This window comes from Chrysochloris asiatica, unplaced genomic scaffold (assembly GCF_000296735.1).
Source record: "Chrysochloris asiatica unplaced genomic scaffold, ChrAsi1.0 scaffold00023, whole genome shotgun sequence".
In the NCBI taxonomy this organism is placed as follows: Eukaryota; Metazoa; Chordata; class Mammalia; order Afrosoricida; family Chrysochloridae; genus Chrysochloris; species Chrysochloris asiatica.
In genome coordinates this window covers 11,741,246-11,765,472 of record NW_006408541.1, presented here as the reverse complement: position 1 = coordinate 11,765,472, position 24,227 = coordinate 11,741,246, and the positions used below count along the sequence as shown (strand labels likewise).

The window sequence follows — 24,227 nt, the reverse complement described above, 5'->3', positions numbered from 1 at the left end:
AGGGGAGGAGGGCTGCGGTCTAGGTCTAGTGTGATCCCTGATGTTCCAGGGGGAAAGTGTAATAGGGCAGGGAGATGCCCGCCCGTGGGGGTGGGGGGTGTCAGGGCACACCTCAGGTGACATTGGAGGGGTGGGGGTGACAGAAGTATGAAGATGTCTGGGGAAGAGGGAGGAGCAGCCAGGGCTCACGTTGGAGTTTTCATTGGGGGAGCCAGGGAGTGGATGAAGGCCATTGTGAATGAGGGTGGAGACAGGATCTGCCCCCACCCCGGTGCGAGGTGCTCGAGGGTTACCTGGCTGCCTGAGCCGGGATACCTTGTGGGAACTGGGGGCAGGGTAAGGGGTGGGAGGTGTGGCTGGTTCTAGATGTGTGTGTCTGTGTGTTGGTAATGAAATTCTGATTGTGAGGACTATAGATGCGCATGCAGTTGTGAGAACCAATGCAGAGAAATCCCTATGTACTTGTCCCAATTTCTCCCATGATAGCATTTTGCAGTACAGTCATATCAATCAGGAATCCCTGGGTGCTGAACACTTAGCTACTAACGAAAAGGTCGGTGCCCTAGAAGAGAGGCCCTGGTGATCTACTTCTGAAAGATGACAGCCATTGAAAATCCCGGGGAGCACAGATAGGCTCCAACCTGCCTGAGTTTACTGTGCCTCAGAATGAGGAGACAACCACTGGTTGAGTACAATGTAACAACCAGGATATCAACATTGATACAATCCACAGATGTAATTCACATGTTCCAGTTTTACTTGCTACTCACTTGTTGTTAAGTGAAGGTTGAGTGGATTCTGACCCATAGCGACCCTGTATAGGGTTTCCAAGGAGCAGCTGGTGAGTTTAAATCTCTGACCTTGCAGTTCAAATGGCTTTGCAGTCGGGTGTATTAACTCACAGCGCCACACCAGGACTCCTAGGGTGTGTTTTAAGTTTTAGGCAATTGTATCAGTTTTATTTTGTAGAAGTTTGTGTAGCCACAACCACAGTTGCGGTGCTAAGCAATCTCAACACCATAATGATCTCTTGTGTCACCCTCTGTAACCCTAACCCACCTTCTTCCTCCCTCACCCCGACCCTCCATTTCTACAATTTTGCCGCTTCAAAAGTGTTCTAGAAATGGCACCATACAACATGGAACTCTTTGGAATTGGCTTTTTTCACTCCACAGAATATTCCCTGGGGATTTATTGAAACTGTGACTGTAGTCTGTGGGGATGTGTTCTGCACATACAGCTGACATTGGAGATGTGAATGTGGGATTCAGGGCTGGAGGCATCCAGCGTAGTAGTGACTTTCACCCTGAGACAGAATGAGATGGCCCAGGAAGGGATAGGAAATGGAGATCAGAAGCGCTGCTGACCGAAAGGTGGACATTTCAAATCCACCAGCCTCTCTGAGGGAGAAAGATGAGGCTATCTGCCCCTATAAAGATTTACAGTCTCGCAAACTCTATACAGGGTAAATGAGTCAGAATTGTCAAAGCTTTGGGTTTTGTTTTGGTTGGATATACCAGGTGGGAGTCTTGGTGGTACAGTGGGTTAAGCACTGGCTGTTAACCAAAAGGTCCATGATTCCCAGCTACTCCGTGGGAAGAAGGTGAGGCTTGTGCTCCTTAAAGATGATAGCTTCACAAACCCTATGGAGCAGTGCGACTCTGTCACATAGACTCCAGATGAGTTTGAGTCAACTTGAAAGCGTGTGTTTGATTTTTTGGTATACCAACTACTGTTGTAAGGAGCTCTGGTAGCGTAGTGGTTACAAATTAGGCTGCTAAACTCAAGGTCGGCAGTTCGAAACTACCAGCTGTCCCGCAGGAGAAAAATGAGGCTTTCTGCTCCCGTAAAGATTTGCAGCCTTGGAAACCCTGTGCAGGGTCACTATGAGTCGGAACCGACTCCACGGCACATAACAACAAGTACTGTTCTGGGCATGCAGACACAAGTGGGAATGAGACAGACGTGTGGGGTCAGCTCGGGGCTGAGGAGTCCCGTGTGGACCTGGGACTCAGTGAGCGCTCAGAGTTTACTGTGAGCATTTGTTTCTCATCTTGTCTGTCTGCAGCCATTGTTGTCATTGTTGTTGTTAGTACCTACTCACAGCAGCCCTGTGCACAACAGAATGAAACACTACCCGGTCCTGGTCCAACCTCACTACTGTTGCTATGCTTGAGCCCATTGAGGCTGCCACTGTGCCAATCTATCTTGCAGGGGGGCTTCCTCTTTTTCTGCAACCCTCCACCTTACCAAACATGATATCCTTCTCCAGTGACTGGTCCCTCCTGACAACATGTCCGAAATATGAGAGATGAAGTTTGGCCATCCTGGCTTAGAAGGAGCACTCTGGCTGCACTTCTTCCAAAACGGATCTGTTGGTTCTTTGGCAGCCCATGGTTGCCCATGTTGTCCTTAAGTGTTGTCAATTCAGTGCCAACTCATAGCGATCCTGTATAAGGTTTCCAAAGAATGGCTGGCGGGTTTGAACTGTCAACCTTGTGATTAGCAGTCCAGTGCTTATCCTACAGCACCATACCAGGGTTCTGCAGGCCCTATGTTGTTGATGATGATGATTTAGTGCCGTCGAGTTAGTTCCGACAAATATCAACCCTGTATAGAGTTTCTAAAGAGCATCTGGTGGGTTTGAACTGCCAGTGTTGTAGTTAGAAGTTCAGTGCTTATCCTACAGTACCACACCAGGGCTGCAAACACATTGAGGGCAAGAGCTTGGTCTTTGGAGTTGAGAGCAGAAATTTCCAGGAGCCCTGACTGAAATGAGGAGAGTGAAGTGGTATCCTTGAGACAAGTTCCATGTCCTCCTTACCTGTGAAAGGTGATTTCTGTGACTAAGGAGGCATTGGCAGGTGGGAAGGGGGAAGGCTGGCTGTTCCTGGCTGACAGGGTGTCTTGGCTGTAAGATCCAGGGACTCACCTCCAGTCCCATGTCTGCCCCCTCACCTTCTGGCTCTCTCTCCTCCACCTGCATTTCCATGGACTGCTGTCACCTGTCACCTCTCAGGCCCCTCCTCCTCCCTCCCCTCTTCTCTCTTTGTGCCTCCAGTTCCCCCTCTTCATGCCTCCCCTTCTGTTTTCCTCTATCTCTTCCCAACCTCTCCATTTTCTGTCTTATCTCCAGCTTTCCTTGTTCTCTCTCTAGGAATTTCCCAATGGGTGTTTATACATTTTCTCTCTTGTTGTTGATACTTTGCTTTTTTTTTTTTTACATTTCCCTCCTTTTTTCTCCCTTATGTTTCGACCTCCCTTATTCTGTGTCCCCTCCCCTGTCTAATTTCCTTCATTTCTGTTCTCTCCCATCATCCCTGCCTCTCCGTCTCTTTCCTTTCTATCACTCTCAAATGTTATTTCCCAGACCTTGAAAACCATCCCTTTCCACCCTCAAGAGGCCCACCGGGATAAAGTGTCTTAATCAGACCTGGAGAGCACACTAGCTGGAGTTCTTGTAAAAAAGGGCTCTGTGAGGCTGGAAACTGATGTGACCACGCGCACAGGTCCCCCAGGTAAGCCGGCAGGCCATGCCCAAGCTGCAGGCAGACAGAAGGAGGCTGTGGGCACAGATCAGAGCACGGAGGGGAAAGGATCGATGGAGAAGAGGCTCCCAAGGCTGCTTGGAGGCCCTGAGTGGTAGCACTGATGACAGGCTGGCTTTGTCCTTCAGCCTCAGGCTTGGGCCTTGTTATTCCTGTAAGGAGAAAGATGTCTGCTGCTCAGATGGAGGGAGGTCTCTTTCCCTGAGGGGGAGGGGGCTGGAGGGCGGGGCTTGGGGAGCACCTGCTGGTTCTGGTGACAGTCTGTTGTTGTCCCTGTAGCTTGTTTATTTAATGAACAACAGCTGTAAGGACGGACGCCTGGCTCCTCAAAATGGCCTTCGTGGAACTTGGCAAAATGGTAGATTGTGTCTGTGTTTGCTTTTTGCTTCCCATCTTTAATTGGTGTAATTTTCTTCACTTTTGTGTGTGGAGCCAACCTACCTTTGTGGCCAGCTGACAAAACCTCTAAGGCATTCTTTTGGTAATTCGGCATCAAAGCGGACATTGTGCAACTCTAATTGTGACAGTGGCCAGCTGCTGGACTTCAGCCAACTGTGGACCAACTCAATGTACAGGAGCCTGGAAGCAGCATGGAGACACAGTGGCGGATCTGGGAATAACCGGAGGGGAAGACTCTCGGTCGACTGGGAGGCTGCCTTCAGACTGTGCAGGGAGTAGATCAAGACCAGCTCCAGCCAGATTCATCTGCTGATGTTACTGTGGATCACATGGTCCTTCCTGCCTCCTCCCTCGGCCTCCCGGAGTGCTGACCCCACAGCCGTTCTGGTTCTGTGTAATCCAGGTCTCGTCCCTGAAACCTTCCATGAATCGTGAGCGGTTCTGTGTGATAGCACAGGGTTGAGAACACTGTTCTGGGAGCACACAGTCCACAGTTTGAAGTCCAGCTCAATCACTAGGATCAGGACAGACTTTGTGAGGCCTAACTACAAGGTCAGCAGTTCAAGTCCACCAACCACTCCATAAGAGAAAAACGAAGCTGTCTGCTCCCCTAAAGATTGAGAGTCTCGGAAACGCCTCTGTCCTGTAGGGTCCTTATGAGTCGGAGTGACTCAGTGGCATGGGTTTGGTTTGGGCTGATTGTTAAGGCTTACTCAGACTTTCACACAGTGAGAGCAGTACATAAACCAAGCTCGGGGCCTGTGCCCAAACACACCCATCAAGCGGCTCTGTCTTGTCACATCCAAGTGGCCTGCGTGAATGAATGCCTGAACCTCGCCTTAGTGTCTGCTTCTGTAAAATGGGATTAACACCAGCATCCACCCCACATAGGATTGCTGTGAGCAGCAATTGACAAAGCATAGGGTTTGTTTTTATTGTGGTTAAGTGCCATCGAATTGGTTCCGACTCAGAGTGACCCTGTGTAGGGTTTTCAAGGAGCAGCTGGTGAGTTTGAACTGCCAACCTTGTGGTTCGCAGTCCGGTGCTGATCCTTCAGTGCCACACCAGGAATCCAAACCTATAGTAGCCCATATTCCCAGGTGTCTTCCTATCCATGTACTAACCAAGCCCGACCCTACTTAGCTTCTGAGATTGGGCCCATTTAGGGTGGTTTGACCGCTATTATTGTCAGGTTTGGTGACAGTACTGACAGTAATTGTTGAGTAGGTTCCAACCCATAGCAACTCTATATAGGATTTCTGAGGAGCAGCTGGTGAGCTTGAACCTTGTGGTTCCAATCGGCAGAGTCCAGTGCATTAACCCACAGCGCCAGATAACACAGGGATCTGCATTATAAAGAGCCTTGGTATTAGGTGCGTTTGTTAAGTGGTCATCTGTGAAATGAAAGGCTGATACTTGAACCCATCAGCAAGTCTTCAGGAGAAAGACCTTCCAGTTTTCTACCATAAAGATGACAGCTTCAAATCCCCCCGGGGCAGCCCTCCTCGGCCCTCTGAGATTGCTACGAGCTGAAATTGAGTTGATGGCACCAAACAACATTTGTGATGTTTCCTTGACACTTTGTGTGTGCTGCCTTGCTGTGTGCTTTATTTAAAAATAACCTTTTTAGGCTGGACAATTTTAGATTTGCAAGAAATACACAAAGATAGCCCAGAGAGGTCCTGTGTGCCCTCCTCCAGCTCCACTTTGTCCCACTAGTGTCTTCTCATATCACTATGGTAACAGTAGGCAGACCTAAGGAGCCAACAAGATTTGGTGTACTGTATGTTAAGATATAGATGAAGGGGCTTCAAAAAAGCTTGTGGAAAAATAGAATTAAAAGATAATAGAATTTTTCTACAAGCTTTTTGGAGCTCCCTTATATACATATATTCATTTTTAAAAAGTAATTCTTCTGTTGAGCAAATATTCCAATTCCATGGTCTTTATATGTACAATTCAATGACATTTACCACGTTCTAAGAGTTATTTGAGACAAGCATTCTCACCTTTTTTTACTGAATTGTTCCTCCCCATTAACAGAAACCTGCTACCCACTAAGTTTCCTATCTGATCTTTATAGTTGCTTTTGTCCACTTGATCCCATATAGGGAGTTCATGAAAAAGAACATAATGCTCAAAGCAGGCTTTTTTTTTTTTTCACAATTAAGCTAATCTATTTTTTTGAGTCCTGGTGTGGTGCTGTGGATTAATGCGCTGGACTGCAAGTCGGTTTGAACCACAAGGTCGACGGTTCAAGCTCACTAGCTGTTCTTCGGAAACCCTATACAGGATGGTTATAAGCCGGAACCAATTGTACGGCACTTAGCAACAACAACCTTCTTTGGTTTTAAGGAGAGGCTTAAGGGAATATTTTTGGTTTAAGGTTTAAAGATTATCCCAGAGCAATGGTTTTGGGGGTTCACCCAGCTTGCAGTGTTGGAGGAGAATATTAGAAGTTCCATGGATGTCAGAGGAACCAACACATCTGTTTTGGAAGAACTACAGCCAGAATGCTTCTTAGAAGCCAAGATGACCAAACTTCATCTCTCATACTTCGGACATGTTTTCAGGAGGGACCAATCTCTGGAGAAGGACATCATGTTTGGTAAAGTGAAAAAGAGGGAGACCTCCCACAAGATGGTTTGTCACAGTGACGACAGCAACAATGGGCTCAAGCGTAATGAATATGAGATTGGTGCAGGACCAGACAGTGTTTCGTTCTCTTGTGCAGAGAGTCGCAATAGGCCGGAAACAACTCGAGGGTACCTAATAATAACAACCCAGCTTCCATGGCCCCACAAAGTCTCGAGTCCATGAGAATTTGGAAGTTTTGTTCTGCATGTCTCCCTTGTGATTAAGATTTATCTCTAGAATCTTTGTTTTAAAACATACATGTACTGTAGTCAGATAAATATGATCAGTAAACATGTGGTGTGGGGTCAAGTCCAGCACCCTACCCAGTTCAGAGGGTCAGGGAACATCCTGGTGCCCAAGCAAGATGACCTCAGTGTGAACCATCGATTGAGGAGGGGCGGCAGGATCCCAGGAGATAGGCTGGGCCAGGAGGGAGGAGGACCCAGTACAGGGCAGTAGGTCTACCGCCGAGATTGAGGAGATCAGTTACTGGGTGTGGAGCTGGAGCACCAGAGACCCCCCGCCTCCTGCTAGGGTAAGGTGCCTGGCGTTGGTTTGCCCACCTGGCCACCCTGGTCTCTCCTTTCTGACAGGGTGTCATTGGGATTTAGTAGCTGTTTCTCAGCAGAACTAGGGCTCCTCTGCTGCTCTCCATGCTGATACCTTCACCCTAGCTAAACGCAGAATCTGTGGGGCTTCCCGAGCTGCTGCCCAATGGTCCTCCTCACCTGTAAGGAGGAATGCACTAGCTTGTCTCTGGTACTCAGGACACCCCAGGCAGTGGATCCCCAATCCAGGAGCCCCCAACTCGGCTCATCTGTCCCTAGGGTTTCCTCTGCTTTCACCAACTGTCACAGGCCCTAGTCTGCCAGAGGCTGATGCTGGGCAGGAGGGTTCTGACCCAATAGTCTGACTCTCTTCCTGTAGGTGCTGCCAGGCTGGCCGGCCCAACCCCAAGACAGGATTGGACACGTAGGGCTGCTTACAGAGGAATGGGAGGGGCTCTGCTCACAGCTGTCAGAGTGTTCTCAAAGGCTCTGGGGCCTCTTGATGAGACGCAGACACTGAGGTGAGGCTGCCAGGTGTGGCCAGAGGCACAGAAGCCCTGAGCCGGGACAGAACAGGGAGCCAGGACCAGGCGGAGGGTCGTGGGGATCCAACCTGTCTGAGTCTGATTTCTCCTGTGTCACAGACATTATGACTATGCCTGACTGCTAGGCCGCAGTGAACTCCGGAGGAGCTGGGAGGCCAAGGCAGCAACCACTGGTCTTGGTGGTGGCCCTGGGGGTCAGCTCCCACACTGGAGGGGCCCAAGGCATGGAAGCAGAAGACCTTCCCCACCCAGAATCCTTGACAGCAGGCCAGAGACATGTCTGAGCCGCATGGGCCTGGCTGGAGTCGTTGCCAGCTCAGATGCTTGCAGGACTGGAAGGTGCTGCAAAAGGGCAGTGCCCTGTCCCCCTGTAGGAATAGGGCCCAGGGCGGCCAGAGAGCTCTGTTTCTTAAATAGGAACTTGGATACTTACCTGAAACCTCCCAATTCTTAAATACTGGCAACAAACTCATTTTAAAAACAAAACAAAAAACCTTTTCTTTGTGAATTAGGTGAAGGTCCAGAGCAGATCAGTTTTCCTTCCAACAATTCCCACCCTATTGCTCCATCTCCTTGACAGGCATCTCACAATGTAGCATCTCTTACCTCACGCCCTCCCGCATTTCTTGTTTCCATTTCTCCTCCTTTTCTAACCTTCTGAACTTTGTCCTTGGGCAAATGTTGATCTCAACACTTCTCATCTCAAATAGTTGAAGATTCTAAGGTGTGTGGACCTTTCTGGTGTTGTTATTCCGTTTGTAGACCTCTTTATTATTTGGCTGAAAAATCAGTGATGGGAGTGAATTTATTTTCAGACCTGGAAGGCGACTCAGGGCCATAGTTTTGGGGGTCCCACCAGTCTCTATTTGACCAATAATTCTGATCTTTTTAATTTGATTCTGAGTTTTGTTCCACATTTTTCTTCTACTCTTTCCAGGACCTCCTAATCTGATGATGGTTTTCAGAGCAGTTGGTAGTGGTAACCAGGCATCAACTAGTTCTTCTGGTCTCAGCACTGTGAGACTGATTTTGAGTGGTCCACTGGACTGTTTGTTTTCTGTGCATTTTCGATTTTCTTCACTCTTCTTTCTTCTGAACAAGGTTGGCTGCTCATGAACTTGTTAGACTCCAGTTACTATTCACCAAAGTAGGTTGTAGAACATTTTCTTCGTGGACTATGTTATGTCACTTGACTTTGTCATTCCCCAGCCTACAACGCACTCCCTCCAAAGTATTTGGTTATGTCTGATAAGTTAGCATAACTCTCTCCCCTGTTTGCTCCACCACATCCGTGTCCAGATCTCTTCTGTCAAGCCTCTCGATATTCGTGGGGATCCTCCCACTCTCCCTCTCACACCCATTCAGCCTATGTGTCTGTCTCCATGCATCTATCCATAGATCGCCATTATTGCAGAGTTGTGTATATAACAGTATTTACTGCTGTTGACTTTAACTCTTGCATTCCTCTCTGTGTCTTCCCTGCTGCCAGCATTTTTTGCCAACCTCCCTCTTATGAATAGTGCCTTCCACAGCTCCCAGGTTAACATGTTTACCCTCTAGCCAGTGAATTACTCCCTCTTGCTCCCACCCCTGGTAACCATCAAAAAATGTTTCTCTTAGTGTGAAAACCTTTTTTTAGCTATTTTACTATAGTCGTCTCACGGAGCCCTGGTGTGGCGCTCTAGGATAACGCAGACCACAGACTGGACCACAAAGTCGGTGTGAACCACAAGATCAGTGCTCATCAGCTCCTCTTTGGAAACCCTATCCAGGGTTGCTGTGAGTTGGAACCAACTCAACGGAGTGTAACAACAATAATGGTCTCATACAGTATTTGTTGGTTTGTGACTGATTAATCTAACTGAGCAATGTTTCCTTCTGTTGTACATAAGGTCACTCGATGGTACCTAACAATAACAACAATTTGACTCAACTTAATGTCCTCCTGGTTCATTCATGTTATGAGATGCTTCATAGATTCATTGCTAGTCTTCGTGGAGTATTCCATTGTGTTTGTGGGTGTACCCACTGTTTACCCATTCTCCCATTGATGGGCATTTAGTTTGTTTTCTTTTTTTTTTTCCACTTGCGAATTGAGTAAAGGTTTACAGAGCAGATCATCAGTTTTACATTTAAGAAATCATACACTTTGTTTCATTACAATCCCTTCTGTCAATCCCCTCTGTGCACCATCAGTTAATAGTAGTTAGCCCTTCACTGTAACTCTTGTATTCCTCTCCTCTCTCCTACCTTCATTTTCCTCTTTTAACCTCCCTCTTGTTGTATATTGCCTGCTTCGTTACTTATGATAACATGTCTACCCTTTGGGTAGGGAACATTTTTTTATGCCAAACTTTGTAACATCATTTATGGATCATACAAAATTATTAATTTAAAAATGGTTGTTGTTGTTGTTAAGTGCCATCGAGTCGGTTCCAACCCATAGCAACCCTGTATAGGGTTTCCAAGGAGTGGCTGGTGAGCTTGAACTGCCAACCTTACAGTTCAAATGGCTTTGCAGTCTGGCACATTGTGTTGTTGTTGTTGTCAGGTGCCATCGAGTCGGAACCGACTCATAGCGACCCCATGCACTGCAGAATGAAACAATGTTCAATCCTGGGCCAACCTCACTACCGCCGCCACACCTGAGTCCATCGATGCTGCCACCTGGCTGATCCATCTCGTTGGGGGTCTTCCTCTTCTTCTCTGACCCTCCACCCTACCCAGCATGACATCCTTCTCCAATGATTGTTTCCTCCGGACAATATGTCCAAAGTAGGAGAGACGAAGCTTAGCCATCCTGGCCTCCAAGGAGCACTCTGGCTGCACTTCTTCCAAAACAGATCTATTGGTTCTTTTGGCAGTCCATGGCACTTTCAGTATTCTCCTCCAACACCACAACTCAAAGGCATCAATTCTTCTACGATCCTCCTTATTCACTGTCCAGCTTTCACATCCATATGAGGCTATTGAAAACACAATGGCCTGGGTCAGGCGCACCCTAGTCCTCAAGCTGACATCTCTGCTCTTCAACACTTTAAAAAGTTCCTGTGCAGCAGATTTGCCCAGTGCAATACGTCGTCTGATATTTAGTCAAACATTTAATTAACTCACCCCAGTGTGATGTTGGAGTCCTGGTGTGACACTGTAGGATAAGCACTGGACTACAAAGTCAGTTTGAACTGCAAGGTGAGCAATTAAGCGCACCATTTGCTTCTTGGAAACCCTATACGGGGTTGCTATGAATGGGAACCGACTCAGCGGCACTTCATAACAACAAATGTGATGGCTGGAACTGTGGTTGCCTTGGCAGGGCAAGACCAAATGAATTTGAGGGCCTTAGAAGGAGCTCTGGTAGCGTAGTGGTTACGAATTGGGCTGCGAACCACAAGGTCAGCAGTTCCAAACTACCAGCTGTTCCACGGGAGAAAGATGAGGCTTTTTGCTCCCATAAAGATTTACAGCCTTGGAAACCCTGTACAGGGTCGCTGTGAGTCAGAACCGACTCCACGGCACATAACAACAACAACAACAACATATGACCTGTGGGCCAGATGTTCCCCATCCCTTCTGTAGCCCATGAATAAATTTCCTTCCCCACCCTCTACCAGTAATACTATAGAATGTTTCTTTTATCAAGAAAACCTTTTCTTTTTACAACAGTGATCTCATACAATTATTTGTCCTTTGGTGACTGACTCACTTCACCCAGTTTAATGTCTTTTAGGTTCATCCACACTGGGAGGTGTTTTGCAGATTCATAGTTATTTTTCAACGTTGTGTAATATTTCATTGTGTGTAGGTACCAAAGTTTGTTTAACCTTTCTTCTGTTGGTGGGAGTTCAGTTTGTTTTCATCCTTTTGCTATTGTAACTAATACTGCAATTAACGTGGGTGTGCATGCATCCATTCATGCTGGGGCTCTTGTTTCTAGGATATATACCAAGTAGAGGGATTACTGCGGCGCATATGGTATTTCTGTTTCCAATGTTTTAAATGGTAAAGAGGAAATACCAGGCCATTTTCCATAGTGGTTGTACCGTTTTGCAGTCCTGTCAGCAGTGCATGTGGGTTCCAGTCTTTGTACACCCTCACCAGCATTTGTTTTCTGGCTTTTATTAACTTTGTTATTAATGCTGAGGTGAAGTGATGTCTCACTGTTGCTTTGATTTGCATTTCTCTCTCTGGCACTGTAGGATAAATACTAGACTGCAAGGTTGGTGGTTCAGATCCACCAGCCACTCCTCAGAAACCCTAGACAGGGTCACTGTGAGTTGGAACCGACGCAGCAGTAATTAACGACAACAGTTGTTGGCACAGTGGGTTAGGCATGGGCTGCTAACTGCAAAGTTGGTGGTTCAAACCCATCAATCACTCTATGGGAGAAAGATGAGGCTGTGTGCTCCCATATCTAGTCTCAAAGCCCAATATAGCTTTGCTGTGACTCAGAACAAACTTGATGGTAGTGGGTCTGCAGTAATGGCTAATGATGTTTGTTGGTCACCTGAGTGTCGTCTTCGGTGAAGTGTTTGTTTATGTCCGCTCTCCATTTTTAAATTGGATTATTGCTTTTTCTTGTTGAGGTGTCGAAGCTTTCTATACATTTTAGAGATTAGCTCTTTGTCTGATAGGCCATTATAAAACAAAATTTTTCTTAGCTTGTGCTTCTCTTTGAAATCTTTTGGTGAAATCCTTTGATAGATGCACATAAATGTCTAATTTTAGACAGTCCCAGTCATCTCCTTTGTGTTCTGTTAGTTTTCAGTTATGTTTGATAGTATATTTGTGCCATGTGTTTGAACCCCTAAAGTTTGTTTCTGATTTTTCATCGATTATAGTTCTAGGTTTTACATTTAGGTCTTGGATCCATCTTGAGTTTGTTTTTGTATATGGTGCGAGATATGGGTCCTGTGTGATTTTTCTGTAAATGGATTTCCAATGTTGTCAGCTCTGTTTGTTGAAGAAACAACCACTTTGTTTCTTAATGCATTTCGGCCCTTTGTCAAAGATCAGCTAGCTGTCTTGTGTGTGGATGGGTTTACTTCTGGGTTCTCAATTCTGTTCTGTCTGTCTCTGCGTCTGTCATCGCATCAGTCCCAGGCTGTTTTCACTACCATGGCTCGGTAGCAGGTTTTGAGATTTGGAAGTGTGAGACTTCCTACTTCAGCAGACTCATTTTTAACCAAAGGTTACCATCTGAGGAGGCTGTAAGCAGGGATTCTACAGCCCAAGGTTGGAAGGCAGAGGCTCAAGTGACATTCTGGGGTCTCTAGCCTCAGCCCAGCTCAGCTTGAGGATACTGTGTCTGACTCAGTACTGGGACCACACCGATACTGAAGCTGATTAAGCCTGGGTTCAAACCCCATTTCTATCAGTCCCCAGTTGGGTGGTCCCTCTGAGTCCTAGTTTCTGCCACCCTCCGTGGCAGCAAGCATGACGATACCATGGATCAACAGTCCCATGGACTGTAACTGATACTGAATTGTCCCTGGATGCTGCAAATGGCTCAAATGTTCGCTACTTACTGAAAGATTGGCAGTTCAAGCCCACCTAGAGGTGCCTTTGAAGAAAGGCCTGGTGATAACTTTCACAAACTCAGCCACTGGAAAGGCTGTGGAGCACAGATCTCCTCGGACACACACAGGGTCGCTGGGAGAGTCAATTCAACTTCAGCTTTTGTGCTGTGAAGGCAGAGTCACGTGGTTGTGACAAAGATCATGTGGCCTATAATACCCTCTGGACTCTTTTCTGTCTGGCCTGAACAGGGAACCATTTAGGATTGGGGTGGGCAATGAGTGTTTCCACAGCGGGATTCTGGGGTGGGGTTGTGAAGGACTTCTGGAAGCAGGAGTGGGGTGTGGAGACATAGCACAGCACTAGCAAAGGCCCTGAGGTGGGCAGGATGGTGGGCAGACAGTTGTCTGACTGAGGGGGACTTCAAAAGAGGCTCTGAGGGGCATTCGGGGTCTTTATCAGGAAAGGAGCAGCTTGTTGATCGGGATTGGGGGTGGGGGCACTCTAAGGCATCTGCCAGGAACAGCAGGTTTCAGAAACATGAAGCAGCCAGGTGGGCTGGGGGCAAACTGAGGAGCACCCACCCCCTACCGTCAAAGGGACAGCTGCTTCTCAGCCTAGCCATCTGGGGCCACGTGGGACTGTAATTTGCCAAGAGAAGCTGGAAGCCTAGTTTTCATGTGAAGTCTCTTGATTTTTAGATGCTTGCAATTAACAACATTTAAAAAAAACAAAAAACTGTGTAGTAGGCCAAGCACACATGGATCTGAACTGTGGGTTTAGGAACCCAGATGTCATGGGTGGACACAGGGAGATGTAGGGGTGTGGGTAAACCTTGGAGCGCCCATGAGGCCTCCCATCCAGAAGAGGGCCAGGCAGATTCAGGGCTGGGGCTCGGGACATGGTGTGCATGCACGCATATGCATGTGTAAGGATGTGTATATGCACATAGGTGCGTTGTAGCTATGCATGGGTGTGTGCAAATGTGCCTGTGTGCATATGTGTGGGTGTGTGCACACCAATGTGCTCATGTGTGGAGTATTCACACGCGTATACAAACATGCACATTTATTTGCATAATGTGGGCGTATGCACGTACTTTGTGCTGCATATGTGTTCGTGTGTGGAATATGAACTTGTGTATGTGAACATGTGTGTGCATGTTCGTGCACATGTGTCTATATTGTGGGTCTTGTACATGCTTTGGGCATGTGCATGGGTGTGTGCATGTGTATGTATTTGTGTGTGAAGTAGCCATGCATGCATGTGACCGTGTGCACGCACATTTGTGTGCATATGCGTGCATAACATGGGTCTATGCCCATGCTTTTGCACATATGTGCATATGTATGTGCACATATGGGTGTGAGCATGCCATGTGTGTTCATGTACTGTGTGTGTGCATATTGTAGATACATGAACTTGCAGTGTACCTACATGTGCATGCATGTATTCATGTGTGGACAGTGCGCATGTGTATGTGACCATGCAGTGCATGTTTGTGTGCAGTACATGTGTGCATATTGTGGGTATGTGAACATACTTTTTGCATGTGTGCATGTGCCTGTGTTCATTTGTGGAGTATGCGTGCTTGCACACAAACGTGTGGGGCTGTGCAGTGCATTGTGAACTGTGCAAATGTATGCATATGTGTGTAACTGTGTGCTTCTGCATGCTTGCATATGTGTGGGTGGGTGTGCATGTCTGTGAGAGAGATAAGCCCACATGGGCTGAGCTGAGTGCTGAGCCAAGGTGTCAGGTTTCTGGTGCCTGGGCCTCTCTGAGGTCACTTGAGCAGGCTGGAAGGAGGGGCTCCTTGCTGTAGGGGCAATGGGGGAGAATACCTTTCACCTCTTGGAATCTCAGAGTCAGGAACTGCTTCCTTACCTGGCTGACTCCCCAAGGACTTACTTTGTGAATGGGGATGGGAAATGGAAGTGGCCATCTCTGAAGTCCCCTGGATATTCCCAAGGGTGAAGACTGCAGCCGAGTCCAGACTCCTTCCCAGGAGGATTTGGCTTTGCTGCCCTGTCCCTAAGGACTTGGCTAGGGTTTATGGCAGGAGTCCCATGGGATGATGGGCAGGGGCCAGGCTTGGAGCCAGACAGGCCTGGGTGTAACCAGCTCCAAGGTCCCTGGGCTTCTGTGACCTCTGGTGTGTAGAACAGCTCCCCGCCTTCTAGTCTGGCGTGAGAAGCAGCATTATGGCAAGCCAGGATATGGCCTGCCCCCCTCCCCGACAGCTGTTGTCAGCCACGTGCCCAGCCCCTCACCCACCGATTCACGCTGATTCAAGCGCCCTGCTGCCAACATTGTGGCTTCTTACTGTAAGCAGGACTCTTGGTTGCAAGTGACAGCAGTCCAGTCAGCTTTGTTTAAAGATACAATTGTATATAACACTGATACCCGATGACATTGTGTGATTCCCACTTCAGGGTGTGTCTGAATCCATTGTTATAACTGTTACCAGCCCACCTCACCAAAGCTCCCGAACAGAAGTCCTGGGGCAATTCTAACCTCAGGCAAAATCGGATTCAGCCGCTCACATAATCTTGTCAGGACTCTGCCTGCTTCTGTGTTGGCAACATTGTTAGGCAGACCCCCACTCCCACCCCATGACAACAAACGTGCCCCCCCAGCTCATGCACCTCTCCCCAAGGGAAGAGGGGCATACCTCTGTTCCGATAGCACAGTCCTAAGGATGTTTCTCATTGGCTAGCTTGGATCACATGGTCACCCTCAAACCAATTACTGGACAAGGGGACGAGCTGCTCAGACTGGTCAGACCTCCTCTTGGGCCCACTTGGGTGTTAGGGGCTGAGGAGGACAAGAATGATGGGTAGTTGGACGCGAGTGAACACTGATCCCAGAGGGTAAGTGCAGGACAGGCGAAATGAACACAGGGTCACTTACTCTTCCAGCTGGCGCTCAGAGGCCAGGGCCAGCTGCCATCCACTGACCCACATTCCCAGTGTCCTGCATGTACCTTCAGGGGCCTGGTCCACAGGCTCCTTTCCCTTCGGAGAGAAGGAAGCTTCTTGGGGATGGCTTGTTCTCCGTGAGCCCCCGTGCGTCCCTGGGGATCAGTTCCTTTTCTTCTTCATCGTCTTTTTTTTTTTTAAAGCCTCACCATTTGTTATAGTCCCCAAAGGAAAAGCCATCAGCACTGGAACCAATCAAGTTATTATAGTTCATTCAGAAAATGAAATATTATACAGCATTGAAAATGAATAAATCTGTACATAAAACAACTCGAATGAGTCTCACAAGCATAATATTGAGTTAAAGAAGCTGAATATAAAATACACTTCCTATATGATTCCATTTACATGGGTGAAACTAAAATATAGATTCCCCAGCTCCTTGGCTAAGCACTCACTAAGAAATAATGCCGTTATCATCTCTGAGCCTTTGAGTTCAGGAATGTCTTTCCCCTCCTCTTTACCCAGAGAAAGGCCACAGTTAGGGGCGCACTTTAGATTTTGCGGTCCCACGGAAGATGATGAGGCTTTCTGCTCCCAGAAGGATTTACAGCCTCGGAAACCCTATACAGGGTCACTAGGAGTCGGAACCGATCCATGGTACATAACCATCACCACCACCAAAATATCTCCTTGGAAACCCTATTCAAGGTCGCTATGGGTCAGAACCGAGTCGACAGCACTTAACAACAACATAGGTATCTAAAGCTGATAGGTAGATGCTGTGGGGTTTGGTTCTGACTTCATGGTGTTGGGCAGAATGAAGGGTTGTTCCATCCTGCGCCGCCCTTCCATGTGGGCATGTTTGAGCCCCTATCCTAGTCCATCTCTCCAGGGGCTTCCTCACTCTGGCTGGCTCTCTGTTTCACCATATGTGGTCTCTTCCTCCAGCAATGGCTCCTTCCTGATCATGTGCTCAAAGCACATGAGGTTGATAATCTTCCCTTGTGATCCGTAAGGTTTTCATCAGCCAGCTCTTTTTTTAAAGTTTTTATTGTGAATTACGTGGGTTTACATGGGAGAACATCAGTTTTACATTCATCCTATTGTATTTCATATCATTTCAATGATTACAGTCCCCTCCATGCATCATCAAACAACCAAAAAGTACACCCCACAGGCCTGCCCCCCTGGCTGTCAGCACACAGCCCCTCTCCCTCCCTGAGTCCCATGTCCCCAGCTGCTCCATCTCTCCACATCATCGTCTCTGCCTTCATCTCTGGCATCAATCCTTCTCTGGGTAGGGTCCCGCACTCCGCTCTTCTCACTTGATGGTCCCAGGGACCTCCGTACATCCTCAGCCAGCTCTTGGAAGTAGATATCCAGGCATTTCTTTCTAGTCTCTCTGGAAGCGCCACTGAAAACTGACCACCATGGGTGACCTTGCCGGTATTTGGCATTGCTTCATGCAAACTACCACAGTGTGGCAAACTGACCAGTGGTGGTGGTGTACCGTTGAGTTGGTTCCGACTTATAACACCCTGGATAGTGTTTCCAAGGTTGTAAAAGCAGGAGCAGAAAGCTTCATTTTTCACCTGCAGAATGACTGGTAGATTTTAACTGTTCACCTTGCAGGTAGCAGCTGAAGTTGTAACCCACTACATCACCAGAGCTCCTAGCTAACCAGTGGAAGGTAGCTAAAGCTCGTGAGCTCTCTAGGTTCTGTCACAATTCTATTTAGTTCCCACCTTATTTTGGAAGGGTTGGGAGGAAAAGGAACGTCTTTTCAGGATCACACAACGCTCTTGGGTCCCACGGTCATGTGTCAGCATGAGAGGACTGCTCAGGGAACCAACCATTGTTATTCATTAGAATGTTACATTTTTTGCAGTGGCTAGTTCTCTGGAGAAACGGTGACGCTATTCTAAAACTGTAGATGACCTACAATTGCATCCAGCTGGCTGAGAGGGGTATATCCTTGAGGGGGAGTCCTGGTGTGGCGCTGTGGGTTAATGCACCAGCCTGCAAAGCTGTTTGAACTGCAAGGTCGGCGGTTGAAGCTCACCAATCGCTCCTTGGAAACCCTGTATAGGGTCGCTATGGGTGGGATCCGACTCAACAGCACTTAACAATAACAATCCTTGAGGGAGGAGGCAGAAGGCCCATCCCATTAATAAACCCAGTTCTAGAAGGAACATGGGATGACACACAGCAGAAACGAGCAGCCGCACTAGCTGGGCAGGGCCGCTGGCCCTTGGGCCCCCTCATTGTACTTCCTCATGCCTGAGTCTAAGGGTTGAGAGAAAAAGGAATGTCTCTTCAGGATCACAAAACAGTCTTTGGCCCCACGGTCATGTGTCAGGATGAGAACCATTGTTACCTTGAACCATTGTTACTCATTAGATAGAATGTTACATTTTCTGCAGTGGCTAGTTCTCGGGAGAAACAGTAATGATATTCTAAAACTGTAGATGACCTATAATCACATCCAGCTGGCCGAGAGGTGTATCTTGTGATCAGAAAAAAAATAGCTGCTGCTTTTCCCAGTTACGTTCCGATCTCAGTAAGAGTTGTGCGCGTCTCCCATTCAATGGGGGCAGTGGTGGTGGGGGCAGCCCGTGAAGGTGCTGGGAGAAGAGAGGAAACAGGTGGGGCTCAATCAGTCTCCGCCAAGGGGGAAGAACCAAGGGGGGTGGGACACCAGGTGTTCTGCATGCCCCTTTGTGAGCAGGACTCTTGGCCACAGTGAATTGCCCATCTGAATTTCCAGGTGCAGAGGGGGTGGCGTGGTGCGGGGAGGTAAGATCCCTAGACATCTGAACATGCCCTGCTTATTTCTAACCCTCCCCTCTGCAGTAGAGAGGCTCGGTGTGCTAGAATGTTCTAGGGCTTTGGAGCTCATCCCTGCCTCCACTAGCACCCTAACCTGCTCTCTCACTGTGATTGGAATTCCTACAGCAGACTCCTCCCTCCTTCAGTCTTGCTCTTTCTAAAGCACCCATGTGATGACACCCACCCTCACTCACACTCTCCTGCTTGATGGCACCCAAGGCTCCCTGGTGCTCTTAGGAGCAGCCTGGCCTCCAGGAGATTCGTTGTTCCCTTTGGTTGTTTGATGATGCATGGAGGGGATTGTTCACTTTGCATCTGCTGTTCCCTCAGGCCGGGTGCCCCTCCATCCCCTACCCGGGCTGACTCCTATGGGAACCGCTTGTGCCTGTTTGAAACCTTCTGGTGCCCCCTGCCAATAGCCCCTGTCTCATGGTGCTGGTGTTTCTCCCATGGTCTTCCCCACTCAGCCCTATGAGAGCTGGGACTGTGCCTCGTGTGTGACCCTCACAGCCTGGACCTTGTGGAAATGTGGTTGATTGGATGGAGGCTTGGAGGATGTGCGACTTGGGGCTGGCTCCCACACCGAGCCTTGGTTTCCCCACGTTGCAATGGAAATGAAGGCCTTGGTGTCCCTGGGGGCAGGCATTCTGGGGCAACAAGTGGCACACGGCACAGCATGAGGAGTATCGTGGGGGGTGTTAAGGGGGGAGCTGTTCTTAGCTTGGAGCCCCACATCCTTACCTGGGCACCCAGGACTGAAGCCCATGGGAAGATTTCAGGAGAAGATGGGACCAGAGTTGGGCAATGGTGTTGGAGTGGGCAGAGGTGGCTGGATCTAAAAGGGTCCAGGGGACTGCAGGGAGAGGGACGAGTGGGAAATGAGTCAAGGGGCACCCCGTCTGCATCCTTTGAGCCCCACGTGACCACCCGTCGTCTCCTGGCTAGTCCCTCCGGAGCAACCTTTCAGACCCTGTCTTCATCTCAGTGCTAAGGGTATCAGCCTTGGTTTTTCATGAATTCACCTGGCGACTTGGAAATACCCTGATGGCCAGCCACAACCCAGACTGATCCCCTCAGACTCTCCAGTGGGCCCAGGCAGCCGTGGTGGATCAAATGGAAGGAAGCAGTGTGTTTGGTGGTCCTGTGTCATGCTGACTTGGCCTGAAGTTGCAAGTGTAACGTGTGTGGTTTGAGGGGAGCTGCATTAGTGGAAAGGACTCTTTTCCTGACCCCTAACAAAAAGCCAAACCAGAAGCAAGCAAGCATTTCATACAATGGTTTCCTGAAAAAGTAGACTTGTGTGTGGCAACAACCTGAGGCCCAGTAAGGAAGAGACTTGGTCTGTCTGTCACTGTGCTGATCCTCCAGGGTGTCTGAGGCATGGATCTCACCTGCAGGGCTTTGGCCTGCAGGAGGTGGTCCCATGGCCTTCACAAGGTCTGGCTTCAGATGTCGCCTCCCGCACATGGGAGCCTACTAGGTTCACACATAGTGTGACTCGGACAGATTGAATTCTGGAAGGAGAATCGTTGGGCCGGAGAACAAGTGGTTTCCAGTTACTGATCAATCTTGATGCTGTCGAGTCAATTCCCACTTACAGTGAGCGAGCCCACATGTGTGGGTAGACCCGTGCTCCATACGGTTTACAAGGCTGTGACCTTTGGGGAGTAGATGGCTAGGCCATTTTCCCAGGGGCTTCTGGGTGACTTCTCAGTTGGTTCCTGAGTGCTTCATCATATGTGCCACCCGGGTCATGAAATTGCTGACACCAAAAAACAAAAGAAAACCCACTGCCATCAAGCAGATTCTGACTCTTTTTTTTTTTTTTTTTTCATTTCAGAAACGATCCCCACCGGTGCCCCCACCGTACGAGCTGCCCGTGTTGTACAGGACAGAGGAATACTTTCCTGTGGGTGACAGGGAGGCAAAGCTTCATGCCCCTTAGTGACCCCTACATCTGCGAGCCCCACACTCCTCCCAGCAGGGACCTCGGAGGGTAGAATTGTGACTAGGGAGAAGCTCGGAGTTTGCTTTTTTATTTGTTGCTGATCTGTTTTTTTGTTTGTTTGTTTTTAATTTCTTCTCTTGCTTCAGTTGAGGCCACGGAGTTAAGGAGAGGCAGTTGGTCCCATGTGGCAGGGCCTCGGGGATGAGGTGAAGGCACTGTGTACCAGTTTTGGCTCACACCTGCCCTGTGTTTGAAACGGGAGGAGGCTGTCAGATCTGACCTACCTAGCTGTTAACACGGGGACTCAGGTTTCCCTCTGTCTGTGGCAGGCTCCCACTCCATTGGTACTGGTCTGTTTCCTGCAGCCCCCCAGCCCCCCAGCCCCCATTGGTCCTGTGAATCATCTCAATAAAGATGTTTAGAGGTCACGTGTGGTCTGGGTGTGAGAACACCAGGGAATGATTGTCTCCTTTTGACTATGTGTGAATGTTTTCTGGGAAGGCCCTGTCCGGACCCCCTGAAGTAGCTTTCTAATGTCACTGGACTTTTGCTTCCAGCAAGAACACAACTGTTATTGGGAGACCCCAGGGTATTCAAAGGTGTTTACCTTCTTTTCTTTTCATGGTTCCTCAGACCTGTGGAGGCTGTTGCTGGCTTTTCTGAACTTCTCAGAGCCAAGAACACTCTACTCACACTCACTCACACACACACACACTCAGAGTCACACTTGCCTGCTCTGCAGGACCGCACTAGAATCTCAAGGAAATCTAAAATAATGAATCAGGCAAGACAGCAGTAGAAAAGCAAGGAAAACTTGAATCTTGCTAATTTCAGGGCAGTGTTGGGGATTGAAAGATTAAGCATTTGAAAGAGGCAACATTTTACGTTAAGATGATTTTTGTAAAATTTTGTGCAAGTATCAGTTGCATCCAGAAAGAGGAACGTAAGTGGGTGACTTAACTGAATTTTTCAAACAGAACGCATCTGTTTAACTCCTCACCCAGAACAAGGAACCAGCAAACAGACAAATGTTGTCAATGCTCCAAACACCGTTCTAGTCCCACCCCGGCTGACACCATTCTGCCGTCAATTTAGACTGGGCTGCCGGTTGCTGTACTTTCTTTGTAAGGCTGGAGTATGAATAGACATGGGGTGGAGTAAGAGTAGAGTAAGACTGAGGTGTGGGGGGACTATGGAGTATGGGTGGGGCATGGGGGAAGCCTAGATGGAATATGAATGGAAATATGGGTGGAGGATGGATGGATATAAGTTGAATATGGATGAGATATGGATGGAGTATACATGGAAATATGGATGGCAGTATGAATGGGATCTGAGGAGTCTGCATGTATGATAGATGGAGTATGGGAAGAGTCTGGATGGAATATGAATGGTGTATGGCTGGAGTACACATGAAACTATGGGTGGGAGTTGACTGGAAGTATGGACGGAGTAAGCACAGGCAGGAGGCCATCATTTATGTCTGGCTTCACTGCCTTGACCCCTTGCTTTTTGTCATACATAGTTGCAGATAGTTTATTTTCACAGCTGTGTTGTATTGATCACAACTTTAATAACACGCTTAGCTGCTCACTCTACCCCAGTTTGCTGATGGAGAGCCTAGATCTGATGGAAAGTTAAGTTTTCAGGAAACTAGTTGACATCCCTAATTTCCTAATAGTCTGAGACCTCCCAGGTGTCTTTTTTTTCAGGTCGTGAGCCAGGACCCAGGGAATGTTAGATCAACCCTCAGCAACGTAAATTTCATAGACTAGAGACCCAAAAGACTGTGGCTTGAGAGCGTCGAGGTCCTGAGTCAGCCTGGCTGGGTGACAAGGCCATTTCTTACACATCTCAGCTCTGTGACCCTGGCCTAGTTACCTAGCGTCTCCTGTAGAATGCAGAAAAGAATGACATGGGCATATTGGGTGGCTCTGGGGATGGCAGGAGGTGATGTATGTGAGCACTCGGCACAGGAATGGTCATGGCAGCTGTAAGTAGCAGGGATGGTGCTCGATGGGGAAAAGTACTATCTGCTTTATTTCTTTATTGTCTAGTAGCACCCAAGAGTCTCAACAGCGAGTGACTCAGAGGGTGCCCTAAAATTTCAGAGTAAGAAACAAGCCATGGATGGGTGAGAGTGAGAAGTCTAACTAACTTATCAGGGTTTCACCTACCCTTGGATTCTTTCAGGGACTTTTCAACCTGAGGGAGGAAGGAGTGAGAGGTTGCATGAGAGCATCTTTGGGGATAAGGTGACAGATAACCTAGAATCGGCCATTGCAAATTTCCTGTGAGTTGCGATGTTTAACAATGACTTTTGGGGACACTAGAAGATACCTGAGGAGAGGGAAAGCCATGAGATGCTGAGAGTCTTCCACCTCAGTCCTTTGAGCTGCGTGTATTCAGGAGCTGCTGGCTTTGTGACAAGAGATCTGGTATGTTTTCATTTTAAAGCAAGTGCCGGACTTGACCATTAAATAAAGTGTTTGACTAATGGCTTTGGAAGGAGCTCTGGTAGCATAGTGGTTACGAATCGGGCTGCGAACCTTAAGGTCAGCGGTTCGAAACTACCAGCTGCTCCGCGGGAGAAAGATGAGGCTTTCTACTCCTGTGAAGATTTACACCCTTGGAAACCCTGTACAGGGTCGCTATGGGTCGGAACTGACTCAACAGCACTTAACAACAACAACAAAGCCTGTGTGTGCAAGGGAAGCTTCAACCTAGAACTTTCCTTTTTTCCTTTGTGGTCACTGTCAGACAGACACACATCGATCGGAAGCCTGGTCACTGAAAATTGTCATTAGAACAAGGATCTCCGGCCAACCACCTCTTCTGCTTTCCCAACCAGCTTTGTTGTTCAAAATGGTGATCCATGAGCTGTATCTGGTTGGCAGAAATGCTTGGTTTAGGCCTTAACTATGTTTTTAAATGCTTTCATGTTGAGAAAATGAAATAACCATCCAAGGAAAATAAAGTGAGGTCCGTATGTCATACTGACATATGTCCGTATGCCTGAATCAGCAAATATTGAAATTACTCAGATTCTTCACTTACCAGGCTAGTAAAAATGAGACACTTGGATAACAGCATTGATGAAATGATGAAGATATTTATTGGACTTTCAGCAAGATGGCAGACATACTACATGGACCCTCTACAACAGAGAGATGAGAGAAAAAAATCAAACAGACACAGATGAAAATTCTGGTAGCCTGAACTTCAGGAGAAAGGTTAGAGAGGTGGATGGAGTGCTTGCTGGGAGGAGAGGCTGAGCAGGGACCGTGAGAGAGGGACACCGACTGGTGAATGGTGGTCAGACTTCACCATCTTGT

At 48.1% G+C, this 24,227-nt stretch overlaps 1 protein-coding gene across 1 annotated transcript in view; it reads left to right on the top strand.

The window, feature by feature from the left end:
• The window catches only part of BCAS4 (breast carcinoma amplified sequence 4), a 78,017-nt gene extending 57,128 nt beyond the window's left edge, over window positions 1-20,889 (top strand). The window contains exon 5 of the mRNA XM_006839324.1: window positions 20,785-20,889. Coding sequence (XP_006839387.1) covers window positions 20,785-20,889 — 105 coding nt within the window. The remainder of the gene's footprint in view (window positions 1-20,784) is intronic.
• Window positions 20,890-24,227: the final 3,338 nt, after the last annotated feature.